The sequence below is a fragment of the Daucus carota genome, chromosome 9 (genome assembly GCF_001625215.2).
Source record: "Daucus carota subsp. sativus chromosome 9, DH1 v3.0, whole genome shotgun sequence".
Taxonomy (NCBI): Eukaryota; Viridiplantae; Streptophyta; class Magnoliopsida; order Apiales; family Apiaceae; genus Daucus; species Daucus carota.
The window spans coordinates 41,690,056-41,706,387 of record NC_030389.2 but is presented as its reverse complement, the minus strand read 5'-3'; the positions used below and the strand labels follow the sequence as shown (position 1 = coordinate 41,706,387).

The 16,332-nt window shown below is 34.8% G+C and overlaps 2 protein-coding genes across 2 annotated transcripts; one reads left to right on the top strand and one right to left on the bottom strand.

Annotated features, from left to right (window-relative positions):
- Positions 1-2,984: 2,984 nt before the first annotated feature.
- On the top strand, positions 2,985-7,847 carry LOC108200296 (uncharacterized). The gene is made up of 5 exons (XM_017368401.2): positions 2,985-3,208; positions 3,897-4,511; positions 4,621-4,709; positions 6,427-6,526; positions 7,522-7,847. The coding sequence occupies exons 1-5, from the start codon at positions 3,062-3,064 to the stop codon at positions 7,714-7,716; spliced, it is 1,146 nt and encodes a 381-aa protein (XP_017223890.1). The 5' UTR covers positions 2,985-3,061; the 3' UTR covers positions 7,717-7,847.
- Positions 7,848-8,572: 725 nt separating this feature from the next.
- LOC108202431 (probable methyltransferase PMT3) lies at positions 8,573-12,793 on the bottom strand. Its single transcript, XM_017370808.2, has 8 exons — positions 12,608-12,793; positions 11,346-11,793; positions 11,082-11,246; positions 10,795-10,977; positions 10,052-10,646; positions 9,728-9,840; positions 9,390-9,610; positions 8,573-9,104 (listed from the first exon to the last, which is right to left on the bottom strand). Exons 2-8 carry the CDS (start codon positions 11,604-11,606, stop codon positions 8,792-8,794), a joined length of 1,851 nt encoding a protein of 616 aa, XP_017226297.1. The 5' UTR covers positions 11,607-11,793; positions 12,608-12,793; the 3' UTR covers positions 8,573-8,791.
- Between the last annotated feature and the right edge of the window lie 3,539 nt (positions 12,794-16,332).

The window sequence follows — 16,332 nt, the reverse complement described above, 5'->3', positions numbered from 1 at the left end:
CGGCACGCATTTTAAGACTCATGTAAAGTATTGTTTCATAGCTTATCTTTAATTTTTTTTTGAATAAAAATTTAAAGTTTAAATTTTTATTCAAAAGAAAGAAAATTATAAAAATAAATTATATAACTATATTTTATATGAGTTTTAAAATATATGCCGAGCCCTCCATTCCAAGCGATAAAAATTGGAGGGGACGGAGGGAGTATATATTACTAGAAATTTATATGTCATTCATTTTAAACAATATTTATCTTTCCTAGAATAAAGGAATCATGTTACAAAATAAATGAGGAACGGAATATAACAAGCATGAAGAAGGTAATAAACAAACACTTCAAAATATTTATATCGAGAAACTAGATAATTTCTTGTTTATCAAGTCAGTTTAATTCCAAATAAAATATCGATATACAAATTTTTATATTGAAATAAAGAAAATTTAAAATTAAGTTATAAAATGTATAAGATTTTTAAAGTGCGTGTCAAATAATAGAAAATAAGGTATATAATTGAGTGAGATGGTTGGAGTAGTGTTGAATATTGACGGAAATCAGAAAAGAAAACATAATTGAGCTCAAGGCCCCAACCCAGCTCTGGCAGCAAGAAAAGAAGACAATGAGTCGATTAGATATGGGGTGGGGTTGAGGTGGGTGAGCGATAATTACAACTGAATGAATGAATGCAGCATGAAACATAATCCAACGTTAGGAATGCAGCCTGCAGGGGATTAGAGAACATGGCAAGTTACAAGGACAACTATGACACTATTGATGAGACTGTGGTTGCCTAAAATCAAAGGCAAACATTCCGGCCTCATTTGGGTGCTTTTGTTTTCCAAATAATACCAGCTCACAAGTGGCAAACACTCACACTTATAACCACTAAAATTGTTCAATATAAATATATGTACATGGTCCTCAAAACAAATGATGATTAGGTTTAGACAGTTATACTTCTGTTTCAATCCAGTTTGGTTGGTCTCCTCACCAAGAGCATGCCCCTGTATCACTCATTATTTTTCCTCTTCTCAGTTAACTTCGTCGATATGTATTAATTTGAATTTGTTTTTTTTGCAATTGCAAGTACTTTCGTCTCTCGTATGAAAAGCAAATAGTTCAAATTTCAATACATTCACGAGTATCTAAGTCACCAATATATTGGAAGTGAGTTTTGGAAGACGAATATGTAGGATTGCATCCCTATCCTTCTGACGACGAATATGTAGTTGTCACTGCTTCCCAGTGTACTGCAGCTACATATTCTTTACCAAACCGATTACACGTTGACTGTGCTGGATTGTAACTGAGACCTGTTGGCCTGAGGATGGATCCATCTCAACCGGGAAATCCTAACAAGTGCAAGAACCTTCCTTCTTGAGGTCAGAAAACATGGTCTAGGAGGAGCGGGTCAGGCAATACCTACCGATCTTTCAAGTATTTTTCAGGAAGAGATTGCAGATGCAGTGTGGGATTTTAACAAGAGCAGCCTAGTCTCATGCTTATGCAACCTTCATTTCCGGGTCATCTATTGCAATTTGCAATATAATTGGAGGCAAACCAGAATGAGAAGCTATTGCATTGTTTAACAGAATCAGAAGCCTAGACAAACCGGGGAATAAACAACAATCTTGCAGACGTGAAAATTCAAAATGCAGCAAAATTATGCAATTGTCACTGCATAATCCTTCTTTACTAAACTGATAACACGTTGCTTGTTCCGGATCATAACGAAACCTGTTGGCCTGAGGATGCGATGATCCTTCTCAATCGATAGGTCCTAGCGATTACAGCGTTCCATCTCAATGTCAGGAAACACGGTCCAGGCGTAGAGTGGGTCATATGTTCGGGGATACACACCTGTATACAAATGGTTTGAAAGCGAGATTTTGGGTGTTTTCCCAGGAGAGATTGCAAATGCTACATGTTACATCACCAGACATTCATATTATCTTCAGTGAAGTTCTCAATATCACACCCCTTTGCCGCTTCAGTTCCTATTCTCTGGATTATCGGACTCAGCTGAAAGTGTATCCAAACGTCATACATGTCCAAGCGCCGGATTGGTGGCCAATATTACTACAAGAATTTCATATATTTTTGATAACTCATTTTCGAGTTTTGAGTGACCTGACTAAGAGTCTGCTCTACTGTTTCCCCGGACAGCATGTGAATATGCAAAGGTGAATGCCGCAGATGAATAAACTAACGAAACAGACAAAATCTTGATTCGGTGTCCTTTTTAAAAGCTTCATATCATATAACTAAAATCTATCACAAATGTCAAATCACAAACAGTATATTTGAATAAATATTTAAGTTAAATAAAAGAGAAAAATCGCCAAGGTGATGACTAATTTCATAGAGAATTGAATCTCATTTTTCAACTGTTCAATATCTACCGTAATTCATCCTGAGAATCTTAAAGGGTACATATGAGTAATTTCTTAGTATAAAATATATTTTTTTTGTCAGGCATAAAAAAAATATTTTGTTAATTACTTAATTATGAATTAATTTTTCTAACACCTTTCGGAAAGATAGTATGTGATTACATTTAACTACCAAAAATGATGACAGTTTTTGAGACCAATATGACATGAAAATGGTTTTGTTTTGCGATTAGTGGTGCTTTGTTAGGAGATTAAATTAACTATTTTAGTTATCATTTCATTTATGAAAATATGTTTTTATTAACGAATTAAACCACCTATTTCATATGAAAATATTTGCTAAATAATAATTTGGATTATTTTTTTATATTGAATACACATCTATCCTAAGTCCTAACCGAAAAAATTCCTCTTTTCAAAATTAATTTTTCAATCGGTTAAAAATCTTTTTCGCGAATCTCAAGCCTAAGAACGTTCAACACTCAACAGAGATGGCTAAAATATGTTATCGAAAGAATGGGCCAAGCTGGAAGGCCCAATGTAACGGATAATGGCCCAACTCACAGAGCTTATTGCAAACGATGATAAACAAAACAGAGCGTAACCTAAAATATATACTCAACAACAGCAGAGTGAAGAAACGCAAACGCAGACGCAGGTCGGAGTTGCGCGATGGGAAAAAGCGATGACTCGCGGCAGCGGAGGAAGAACAAACTGAAAACACGGAAACAGAACGATGCTAATCAAGTCTCCACTCGCGTCGCCGCCATTATCGCCGCCAAGAAGCGCCGCAAGACCGGTAAACGCACCATGTGTCAGGTTTCTTGCTACTCTCATTGTCACGTACCCTAAATCTAGTCCCAAATTTTTTTCCTGATTTTTTTTATTTAAATAAAACGGTTTTTTTTTCGCCAAGTTGATTGTAAATGATAGACTAGTGTTTAAGGTCGAATTGATGAAAATAATTGGAAGTGGATACAATGTGGAAAAAGTGGAACTGTTTTTACGTGCGATTAGGGGGAAAACTAATGTGAAAAGTCGATTTTGGACTGGAAGTTGTTTTAGGTGTGGAAATATAGCAAATTTATAAGCAAATGCTGGTAGATTGGTTTTTGATGAGTTGCAAATTGCGATGCATTATCGTTTCTTTTTGTTATTCAACATGTGGAGAAATTTGTTATAGGTGTCTCTTGAATATATGTTGTTTTTTATTTTAAAGAATACTGTGCCGTATAGAATCATTTGACACAGAGGTGCTTACTTTTGTCAAATATGAGGCATTGCGATTTTCTTGCTTGGATTATGTAAGACTTTTCTTGATTTCAAAAGCAGGAACAAATATTTTGCGTCTCACTCGATTTTCTCTTGTCAATTGCAAATGTACACTTAGTTGATCTCTAGCATTGCTGCCTACATTCTCTGACTCCTTTGATACTTAACACTTTGGCTGATGTAAGTGGCTTGAAAAGAAAAAATCTGACTGATATTGCATGTTGCGACTCCACAGGGTATGTGTTATAGTCTTCCGACTCCCGAGGATCCCTTCAATGACAGATATGCGAAGGAGGAAACTGATAAGATAAAAGAGAAGAAGCAAAAACCTCGAAAAGATGATCGGGGGAAGGTTATTAACAGTAATAAGGAGGCACAGAAGAAAACTACCAATGCGCTGCATGAGAGAAAAGGGAAGTACTTGAATGTTGACGAGGAGAAGATGATTGATGATATGCAACAAGATGGTGATATAAATGTTACGAAAATAAGAGCTCATCTAGCAGGGAAGAGTGGAAAAAATGGACAACCATTTGAAATCCTAGAGTGCCCTTCTAAATTTTTAATATTGTGCTTGAACTCAATACAGAATGCATTGCGGCATGAGTGCGCATCTTTTACTGATGTAGACAAACCTTTGTTCGTTGACACCTGGGGAGTTGAATTCTGGAAATGTTTTTCACTTGGAAAAGACATGGTAGATGTTAGTGGAGCTTGTTCTACAACAGAGCAGATTGCTTGGATAACTTCAACTGCTGCGGATACCATAGCAAGGAAGGAAAAAGAAGGATTGTCAATCCCTATTCCATTCTTATTATTCCTTGTCGCATCCAAAGAGAAAGCCTCAATGGTTTGTATAATTCATTCCATCAATTGATTACTTTATGAAGTTATCTTCTCCTTTCACTGCTTCTTATCTAGCTTTCATCTTTTTGCATGACAATTTCGTTTATGATCAGGTTCGCTCTGTGTGCAAGCCTTTAAAGGCTCTTGGAATTCATTCTGTGAGTCTGCACGCTGGAGCATCATTAGATCATCAGATTCAAGGGTGGGTCGTAGATTCGTCTCTTTAATATATTTTTCTGTCCTTTAGCTATATATTTTTCTGTCCTTCCGTTATACACCAAAGAAATTTTTTTATTTTATTCCTACAGAAACTGATGGAACTGAAATGGTGTGGAAGTTAGGTGGGCTAGTTTACATATTTAAATAGTTTATGAATTGAAGTAGAATAATATCAGAAATGTAGAAGAAACTTGAGAGAATAGAACAGATTTGAGAGATACCTATGTTGAAAAGTAGTTTCTGTATATCAAGGAAAGTAGTTCGAGAATAAGAATTTTGTGGTAGATAACTATTCATTTTGATATTTGCTTTGTGATTTGCATTTGTAAAACAGTATGACAATTTTAATAGCCTCTACTACGTATTGATGTCAAACTAGTCACTTGTATTGAGTCTGTTGACAAGTTGACTCTTGACTACCTGGTTTACAGCTGCGCTTAGCCCTACATAATTCCAATGCCTGTGACTAGGGGTGTGCATTCGGTTCGGTTAACCGAAAACCGTACCGAAAAACTGAAATAAATTCGGTTCAGTTAACTGAAATTTAAATTTCGTTTCGGTTTTCGGTAGCCAAATTTTGATTTTTCGGTTTTTAAACCGCGGTTAACCGAAAACTGAATGGTTATCCGAAATTTTACTTTGGATTTTATTCTTATGTACTTCTGTCTATGTCACAGAATCAAAATATCAGTGCTTGAGGAACAGGAGTGGTCTTTATTTTGTACCTTAGTCATGTAGTCTCATGTTCTATTTGTATGCTATTTTTTCGTTTCTTGTTGTTGAATACAGAAGAGCTCATATACACCCCTGCCTCCTGGATAGCACAATGGAACCAGATATCCTGTATTAATTCTTCTTTCTAAATGGTGTGGATAATTCGGGCATTGTTGCTTCATTTATTTAGGGAAACTTCATATAAAATATATAAAAATGAATTTACAGAACATAATCTGAGGAAGAGCAGTTACACTTTAAAGATGTTTTTTGAAAATTTCGGTTTTCGGTATTAACCGAAATTTAAATTTCGGTTCGGTTATAAACCGAAATGAATTCGGTCCGGTATTCGGTAGAGCTTTTTATTGAATTTCGGTTTCGGTTAACCGAAAAAAATTTCGGTTTCGGTTAACCGAATGCATACTGTGACATCCCTAAAAGTAAATATCTGACTAGTGGAAGTTGTATAGAGTCGTGCAAAATTATGATGCACATTGTTACCCTAGCATTTTCATATCTAAGCTCGAAATTGAAAGAATGTAATCAGCAATGGAAGAACTGATACGTGGTACATATGTAAAAAAGTCTGTACCTTGATTTGGGATCTCTGTATCCCATCCACATACATATGTGATGACTAGTCCTGGCCTATATATGAATATCTATACTTTAAATAGGAATCTGTCGTATGCATTGGGTTTTGCGTGTTTTGATTATCTAACATTCATGTAAATTTCTGTATAGAAGTATGCAGTTGAACCTAATTAAGTATAATCGATATAGTGATAACCTTGCTAATTTAATATTATTTCTGGTCCCGACAAAATGGTGACAATGTCTTATACTCTCGATCAAACATCGAACTTGTTAAGTAATTTTTTTTGGTCCCAATGTTATTACTTTAAAGAGGTTTAACTGTATCTTGAAACATAAGCATGCATCTACTTCTATTTTCTTCTAAGCCTGTATTTGTGTTTTTTCCTCAGACTAAAGAGCTGTGAGCCAGAGTTTCTTGTGTCTACGCCAGAGAGGCTTCTGGAGCTGCTCTCCTTGAACGCTGTTGATATAGCTGGAATTTCATTATTGGTAATACATGGGAATTTTCTTTCTAAGGTCTATTGCATAAATTAAAATAGAAGATTTATCCCCAACAAGGCATGCCAGTACCTCGATAAGTAATCACGCCAGCTAAAACAACTAGACTACGTAGTGTCATAAGCTTTTATAAGATCAAATTTGAACGCACAATGACCAGGTAGTCTCTTATAGGCTATAGCCAAAACTGTATAAGAGCTCCTTAGCCAGAAGAATGATATCAATAAGCCTCCTATCTTATCTTGGTGATCGTTGTGCACCCTGTTATCCTATTTTTCTGCATGCAGATGTTTTCGTTTATTCTTATAACTTATGTACAAAATCTGAAGAAACATACCAGTTATCTCTAGGTCTGATGGTATCTCCCTTGCTCTGCTTACCGGATATCAAGGGTACGAATCTTGTCGAAAACAAGAAAAGTGTTGGTGTGTTTGATTGAAAAGTGTTGGTGTGTTTGATTATAAGGTATAGATAAATTTTGAAGAAACATCTGCAGAAAATAGAAAAATTATTGAAGAAACATCTCCACGTAATTCAACCATCTTAGATCATGTTTCTATTGCTTTATCATTATTTTAAAACTTTAAGAGTTAAATTTTGCAAGTCTCCAAAAAAATTGCAATACACTGTTTTTTATATTTTTTGTACTGTAAGCTTAATTAACTTCTTTAGTAGTAGAAAAATGACAGTTGTCCTTTTACTCTGGTTATGTTTTGTGGTTTATAATCTTGAACATTTAAAAAATTCTTCTTCCTTCTATCCATTGCAAAGCTTCTTCAGTTGATTTGAAATTTATTATGAATCATAATTACCATGTACCACTATCTCACTGTATTGGGCATGCTATCATGACTTATTATTAACTGTGTTGCCCTTTGCAAGTAGCTGGTCAAGATGGAAGTCGTTAATTCATATAATCAGTCAGTCAATAGTTGGATTTGTTCAACTAGATGTGACAAATGACCATTATATATATGCAATTGCAGGTCGTTGATGAAGGGATTCAACCAGAAATCATCAAATCTGTAAGGAAACATATCCACGGCACTCCCCAAACTTTAATTTTTAATAATTGTCTGGACAATGAGTCAAGTCCAGCCGTGGATAGCCTCCTCCCACAAACAGTATGCAGATTAGGGGTCAAAGATGCAGTCAAGGCGTCTGCATCATGCAATCTGTGAATCTCAAGGACAACTAGCTAAGATCCGAGTAGTTTTCACCTCAATTTTGGAATTCAAGTTTATTTTGTAGAATGTATTGGACAGAAGTTTACTTTGTTGGATCTCAGTGAGTATTGATTTTTTGATTTATATCTTCTTGGAGCAAGCAATTTGTGGAATTCAAAAGTTGATATATTTTGAAATATATGGAACTCTCAAGAATCAACTTCTTAAAGTTAATTAAAAATTAAGTAAAAAGTAAACTTTAAAATTATAATTGAATCAGGACTGTCCTATAATTTCAGCTGAAGCCAGGATTTAGGGCTCATTTATTTCTGAATATTCATTATAACGAACTCATGATAGTATGTGTTCATGATATAGAGTGAAGCTAGTTGCAAACCTCATGATAGTATGTGTTCATGATATAGAGTGAACCTAGTTGCAAACCTCTATTACCGTTATAGTATGTGTTCATGATATACTGAATTGTTATTATGTTTTGTCTGTCGTAAGAATTGCACAAGGTGCACTTGTATCTTTGACAGATTCATACTTTCTTCCGAATTGTATTTCTTAAGAATTGCACAAGGTGCATTTGTATCTTTGACTTCATACTTTCTTCCGAATTGTATTTCTTAAATCTGAATGTGTCGATCTTCTGTCATCGACAATATTTGAACTCTGGAACCCCAGTGAACGGTATGAGAGGATGATACCATTTGAACAAGAGGTATCGATCTTATTTTTGAAGATGATTGCAGAACAATTGATAGAGAAAAAATGGCTGGGAATCAAAGAAATGCATTCTTGTGACATTTGAACTATTTTTACGATTGCAATTGTCCTACATACAAGATTAAAGATACTACAATGCTTCGAAGAATAATTATTGATTCACTTGCACGGGGCTACCATTTAATGGCAAAACGTGTATAATACAAAAAACAAGGACTGTAGTCTATAATTTATCAACTATATCAAATTGTGTAATAAATAGAAGAGAAACAGTTTGCAGAATTTTACCACAAACACTGGTTACCCCATATGGCTCCTAGGGGCATAAAAGTATACTGTAGTGTAGACCAAGTTTCAACTATGCTGTTTTCAGGCTCTCACTTGTGAGCCACAACTTCTTTTGGATAACAAGTACAACTTCATCGACGTCTTGGTCTTCTAAAGATGATTCTGTTGTCACTGCTTCCCAATGTAATGCAGTCAAATACTTCTTTACAAAATTGATAACATGTTCCTTGTCCCTGATTATAACAAAACCTGTTGGCCTCAGGATGCGATCCATCTCAATCAGGAGATCTACGCCACTACAACCTTTTTTCTCGATGTCAGAAAACACGGTCCAGGCATGGAGCAGGTCATATGTTCGGGGATAAGTTGAGTAGGCTTCACACCTATAATTGGTTTATCAATTTAATACACATTAAGATGCATGATGCAAGAACTTCGTAGTATTCTATCGAAGAAATTGCAGATGTTATATCTAAAGAAACAGTGTGGACTCTTAACAAGACGAGCCTCATACTTATGCAACAGTCATTTTAGGGTCATGTACTGCAAAATAGAGGCACGCTGGATTTCTAGACCAACCAGCAAGTATACATCTATATATTCCAACATAAAAATTCAAAAGAAGTCAAGGCACTAGTTCTAATCACCGAAAAATCAAAAATACGTACCAATTGTGGATTGAACCAATTAAGCCTCTATCATATATCAGCTTGAGTGTGTTGGGTCCCTCTTCGGAGACAATGTTCATCACCCAGACATCCTTATTCTTTAGTGAAGCTCCAAATGACCCTAGATTTGCCTTCATGTCCATTACGTTCCTTATGGTGTCAGATGAAATCTTCGGACTCAATAGGTCCCAGTATTTGTCAACCCTTTTCTGCCAAAGTTCCTGTACACAAATGGAAAATGCTTATTACTTGGTCCATAGTTCCTTGAGAACCCATATGCAAAGGTGAGAACAGATGAAATAAACAAATGAAACATATGGAGTCTTGGTTCAGATTACCGTGTCTTTTTTAAATATTTCACTTGAATAACCAAAATCAGCAAGCCTTGGAGGTGGGGCAGTTAGGCGTGCAGGCCAAGGTGCAAGTCCACTTCCTCCAGTTTTATGATCACCTGATAAACAAAACCAAAGAGGGTCTGTAGTTTTATGCTCTATTCTGATGTTCTTAAAATTCTCAAGATCACAGGCCTTCAGAGATAAAAATCAAGTCATAGGAGCTAATATAAAAACAGTCCCATAAGAAAAAGGAGTGGACACCCACAAATGAATACATTTCAGCTCTAATTTACATGATGTGAGCAATAGCACATAAAATTAACTTACGATCAGAGTAGGAGGTGATGCATGCTTCCATTGGTACACCCGAAACTGCATCTGGATCATCATCAGATTTGCATAGAGGTGGTTGAGTACCAGGCTCTCTTTCCATGTAACAATCATTGTTTAGTGGTTTGACCCATATGACAGTTTGGTTCCTTTTCACAGCTATTTTCCAACACATGCGTTCCACAAGTGCACTCATCTCTTTCCATATCCTAAGATCCTCTTCGTCTTGTGCATATGCTTCGGGTGAGGAGTAGGCAAAATAACCTCCAGGTCTGAGCAGTCTATCTAACTCAAGGAGGAGGATTCCATCCCTTTGCAGCCAATCAATTCTACAACGAGAACAGTGAGCGAGTTCAAATGATCTGCTAGGGTAGGGAAGCCTCTGTGTCCCTAAGACCCCAAGATATGCGGGAATCCCTCTCTCTAATGCAAACTGAATTTGATTCTGATGCACATCATTAGGTGCTACAGACATGGTGAGCACATCATTTGAAAGAAGATATGCCCCAAAACTTGCAACACCACAACCAATATCCAGAACTGTTCGTAATCTTCCTTCATTGTTTATGTTGTCGTCTGAAAAGTTCAGCATCTGCCATTTTAAACCACCAACAAAAACCATCTCAGAACAAGGGATGAGAAAACAATAAACTTAAACAGACTTTCCAGAAGAAATTGGCACCGAATTGTCCAGTAATTTCTAGGAAAACTGATATTGACTTAGGGTTAAGAAGTCTTACATTAGCAAGTGATTTAATGTACTTATCAGCTCCATAGTGGAAATGAGTCCCTCCGCCAGGAAAATTGATCTTCTGACCTTTGACAACCATCCAATTCTGATCAGATTTCTCGCTTGCAAGATGAGTATGAGGTATATTTGCTTTCCACACCTCATCTCTGCTTGTTGGCCACTTTATTGGGATCTGAAGTAAACAAACGTGACAATTGGTAACCAACGGAAAGGTAATTAACCTAAAAGTGTAAATTTAAAAACAGATTCTCGAATTCCTCGCATCTAATAACTCACTTTATACCCTGGTGGGGGCGGAATCAAGCAATTTAACCGTCGTTCAGGCATCGGGCAATGTCTTTCGTAGTGTTCCATTAAAGAAAGATCCAGTTTCAGTCTTGTTTGGTATATTAGATTCCTGTCCAGGCATGGTATCAATTCTGAATGCCTATCATCACAAACCTATAACATAACAAAATCAAGCAAAAATTTAGTTACTTTTCTCAGCAAAGAAAAGACAAGCTGGTAGCGACAGAGTAGCTAGTTACATAGAGAACTTACAGGGAAACTCTTTGATACTGTACCATCTTCAGTATCATCCAGTCCCAATTTGAGTGACGCGTCTTCTTGTCTGGAATCTGTATCCTCATCACTACCCAAATAAGATGATCCAAGTTTCTTTAGAGACCGGCTTCCATACTCTAATGCGGATTTACCACTGCTGTGGGAGCCAAAATAAAAAAACAGAAATAGCAAGATTGCGACAACAGCTACTAAAGGAAGCAGGTGCCTCTTCTGGAATCCATCTGGTTTCCCCTTCATAATTGATATAGATTTCACTCGTTGAAAACGGTTTCCCTCTCCACTTTAATTTCCAGAAGAAAAAGATCTCATTAATCTCTGTCGTGTTAAATAGGTGAAAGTTGTATCTTCCAAGGCTCTTTTCCGAGATTCGATACGTTCAGATTCCGTTACTCCAAACCAAATGATAACAATATTATTGACCAAACTGTAGAAAAGAGAGAAACAATTGGCATTATTTTGCAGGATGGACAAAAGTTGTCACAATAAAAACTTGTTGCGAGTAAACAAGTTGTAGAATGATATACCCAGCACAAAAAACATTCTGACATTACAAATAGTATCATGTGTCAAGTGATTTCAAAATTTATGAGAAACTTAGCAACCAAGTAATATATCTTACTTGCTCATTTCTAGTTTCCACATCAGAGATAAATCCAATCACTCCGCTAGGGATAAGGATAATTAATTACATTTAACTAAATGCCAATCCATTTGAGTTTAGGCGATACAGCTACAGAAGTGTTGTAATACGGAGAAGGTGCAGTCAATTACCACATCCGTTATTTTCAAAATCACACATATTACACCAAATTGTGAAGTTCATAATCCAGTAAATTGACTTCAAAATTTCAAAATACATATATCATTGCTGAAGTGATGAAGTACTTGATATATCAACTGACAAGAAGCAAAGTCATTATCATCATACTACAGCAGAGCCTAAGAAATGAACCAAACCTCAGTAATCTCAATGAAGCAAATCAAGAACTAATAAAGATTCAATTTTTACAAGAAACACATCAAAATCAAGACTTTAAACATGCTTACTCACTGGTTGTGATCCAAATAAAGAAGTTGAATCATATAACTACACAAAGACAATAAAAAGAGCAGCCCATTAACTAATATAAGTTAAATTCACCAGATCTACCATGCAACTAAAAGGCCATTAGATTTAGCTGAACACCCATGAATCTTGTGTGTGTGTGAATGTGTGTATGAATCTGAAAAGAACTTACTGAGATTGGATTGGCAGAGATCTGAAATGAGAAAGTAAGTTGAAGTTAGTGAAACAGTGTGAAGGCAACTACAAGATTCTTTCCCACTAGCAAATGAATGGACACAGTACTGTTGTGCTATATATAAACACACATGCTCAAGGAGAATAAAATACAACGATAGTAAAAACTAAAACGAGTTAGATCCGGATTTTTATTACCGTCCCGGGTTCCTTCTAGAGTCATTCCTTTGGCCGGATTTTATTACCATCCCGGGCTCCTACCAAAGTCTTTCCTTCGACCGTTTGGACAAATTTTAAAAAGATAACTTTTGCTGGCAAAAAAAAAAATAATAATAATAATTTTTTGTCTAAAATTAAAAAATAATTAAAAATGACACACATAAGTTAATAAAATATTTTGAGAAGAACAATATTTTGTCTAAGAATAAAAGATTCAACAACAATATGAACGGATAATTCAGTAACGTGTCGGTGTAATTTCAGTTAAATTTCAATACCGTATTTTTATTTTAAATTATTATCTTGTTTTCAAGAATAATGTTTGAATCACAGACAACGAAAGAAAAGATGCGAAAAGTATAAGCGCTTGAGCGAAGGATGCCAACGGAAATAGTCCACGACCGACCCAATTCATGCGGGCTTCAAGTCCAATCTTTTGAACTGTATTATATATATCAAGCAAATAATAATATCCTTTGTCACAAAAAATTAGTCTATGACTTTTTCATGTATATGAATATTATATTCAACTGCTTTTAATTTTTTCTAAAAATATGAATTTTATACTTTTATAGATAATATAAAATTTTTATTTAAAAGAATACGATATTTGAAAAATAAATTTGTAAAAAGATATACACACGAACTATTGAAACGTATTATTAGCTTAAGATCAGAGCTCGCCTACTAAATTGTTGAGAATAATTTGTTCTGTTTGATCACGGTAACTGAACCTGGCTCTTGTGAGTTGTGATCATGGAGTAATTTACAGTATAACGGCCGTTTGAGTGAATTTAAAATACGTGACTTCTTGTTAAAATAAAGGAGTGGAGTAGAAGTGATAAGTATATTAAAACTTATTAATTATTTATGTGTTTAGAATATAAGTAGAAGTGGTGAAATAAAAATTAGTATTCTTAATTCCTTACCAATGTTTTTATTTTTTTTACATAAACGGTATGAATAAGGTGCTTACGACAAATTCTCCCAAAAATAGACGAACGAGAATGTCGCGATTAAAGTGATCGACAAGGAGCAGATTCTCAAAGGCGGCCTGATTCATCATATCAAGCGCGAGATCTCGATTTTGCGGAGTTCGGTGACTAGGCGACGTTGCTACATGATTATTGATTGATGTTTTAACATGTTTTTTCTTTAGCCTCTTGTTATTTTATGAATGTTTGTTGTGTGTATTTACGCCACAAGAAAGGTACGCTATCTTAAACTTTTGAAGATTTACTATAATATTGATTTTGTTGGGTTATAAGTGTTAGAGATGTAGGCATGAATATTGATAGTCTTGAATTCATGTATTTGCCACTTGTTATTTTTTCTCGATCATTCTTTTATGAGATGTTTAATATTAGCATTGTAGTTGTTTTGATTATTTGTTATAGTCTTTGGAGCCTATATTTTATTGGATCTTCTTGGTTAAAAGTTTAAGTTTCTTGTGCTCTAACTCTTGCTAGTTTACACCTTAAGATCATTATTCTGATTTGATTAATATATGATTGGTTTTGTGATCACTTGTTTCTTTTTCATCTAATTTCTCCAATGATATGTGTGAATTTTGTCGATGTTGAATTATTGAGATAGTTCGTGCATGTTCCAATTCTAACTCTTTTTTTGGTCTTTTTGATTTTTCTAGAAGATCAGAAAGTTTGTGAGATTTAGTTAAACTTATTTTGTATATTACGTGCATGATTTGTTGTCTTTTTCTTCAAATTTATTTCGAGTCACAAGTTTATTTGTATTTGTGTTTCTGAGCTTGTAGGGGTTAGAGTTTGTATGTCATTATTGTTTGTGACAATAAACGAGATTATGATGCTTCAATGTCGGTTATGATGTGATGGTGCTATCACTTAATGTGATATTGAAATAAAATATTTTTTTATAATTCTCTTGCATGATTTAAGGTTTGATTTGTAAAATTGGTGCCAACTTTTAGTGTATTTAATTGACTTTAATAGTAGTAAATGTTGACTTTAATTTTGGCTATATTAAATCGTCAGTTGACTTGCTTGATTGGTGCTCATTTTTGAATTTTATTTGATATGCTTGATTGGTGCTGAATTTTAAATTTTGTTTTGTTTCTCAAGTAATTGCTAATAAATATATGCTCTTAATGCTTAATCCTCCTTGATTAGAGTTAAATGTAATTCGTTAACTGATGTATAATTATTTATAGTCTTGATTATTCGCTTTTATTTGTACCATTTATGGGTGGTCATAATTGATGGCGTAGATTCTTGGCCTGATATACGGCTATTTGGTGCCTTTTTGTTGGCTTGTTTATTATATCTAATTTGTTACTTAAAATTTTAGATATTTTTTGAAGTTTAGAGTTTTATATTTGAACTTTTTTTAATAATTATATTATTAATTATATTCCTAATAATTATTTATCTTGTTGTATATCTCGCCAAAGGATCTCCTTTGGTTAGATATATATTTCTAGTTTTCTTTCTTATATTATCTTCTTTTTGTCGAATTATTTATATATATCATTTCATTTACTTTTACCATCTTTTGATAAACTATATTGATTTTAATTATTAAATTTATTATTATTATTTTCTTGTTATTAATGAATCGTATTTGTTTCAGGTAGCATAGTCTTACAAGTTGGGACGTTTTCTTTTCGGACATTAAGGTCTTATTGTCTAAACTTCGGGAGACATTTTCATGTCTTTCGGTTAGATGATAAGCTTTTTTGAATGAAAGAAACTCCTCGGAGTATTGGCGTATATCGATACGAGCAAGTGCATTTTTTGTCAAAAAAAAAGTGCTTACGACTTATAATCGAGAAGACGGGTTCTTTTTCTCTCTTCTCTCTAGCCGCCTCCCTCTTTTCATCTCCAATGGGGCTTCCATCGGTTTCCGGTGGAAAGCCCCAAATCTTTCCGTTTGATTGCTAATTCTTTGATTGTTCTTGCTTTTTCATTGATTTTCTTAATAAATCTCCTTCTTCGGGGAAAGTTTTTTTAGATCTATATCACTGAAACTTTCGATTTTCGTTCTTATTCACTTCCAGAGGCCTTTTTGGATTTGTGAGTGGATCGATTATCTCCTAAGCGTCGTGGTGCAGATCTAATTGTTTTAGTTTGTTTTGATTATAGTTTGATTTCTCTCCTTGGTGAGAGTGTGTGATTTTTCTCTCCTTTTGTGAGAGTGGTTTGGATTCATCGATAAAGCCTTTCGGGAATTGCATTTGTGGTTGATAGCTCAAACGAAGTTTTTGGAAAAGATGGTGAACACAGAGCAAGGATTTATACATGTACCATCGTCAATTTCAACATCGCTTATTTGTCTCATCCTGAGTATGTCTCATCTTGAGTATGAAGACAGGCATGTTAATTTTTTTTATGTTTGTTCGACTCAATCATCCTTGGCAATGTATTTACACAGGTGGGGGGGCTGTGTTTTAATGCGATGACAAACAGTGTAGTATGAATAGTTTGAAAAATTATGACTGTGCCATGGAAATAGAATTGACAACCCCCT

What these genes read in the sequence shown, in the direction of transcription:
- LOC108200296 (XM_017368401.2), top strand. Translation starts at nt 3,062, where the DNA reads ATGGGAAAAAGCGATGACTCGCGGCAGCGGAGGAAGAACAAACTGAAA. An exon ending in CCAAAGAGAAAGCCTCAATG is followed by an intron (nt 4,512 to 4,620) that starts GTTTGTATAATT and finishes GTTTATGATCAG; the next exon opens with GTTCGCTCTGTGTGCAAGCC. An exon ending in TAGCTGGAATTTCATTATTG is followed by an intron (nt 6,527 to 7,521) that starts GTAATACATGGG and finishes ATGCAATTGCAG; the next exon opens with GTCGTTGATGAAGGGATTCA.
- LOC108202431 (XM_017370808.2), bottom strand. Translation starts at nt 11,606, where the DNA reads ATGAAGGGGAAACCAGATGGATTCCAGAAGAGGCACCTGCTTCCTTTA. An exon ending in CAGTATCAAAGAGTTTCCCT is followed by an intron (nt 11,247 to 11,345) that starts GTAAGTTCTCTA and finishes GTTATGTTATAG; the next exon opens with GTTTGTGATGATAGGCATTC. An exon ending in AAATATTTAAAAAAGACACG is followed by an intron (nt 9,611 to 9,727) that starts GTAATCTGAACC and finishes ATTTGTGTACAG; the next exon opens with GAACTTTGGCAGAAAAGGGT.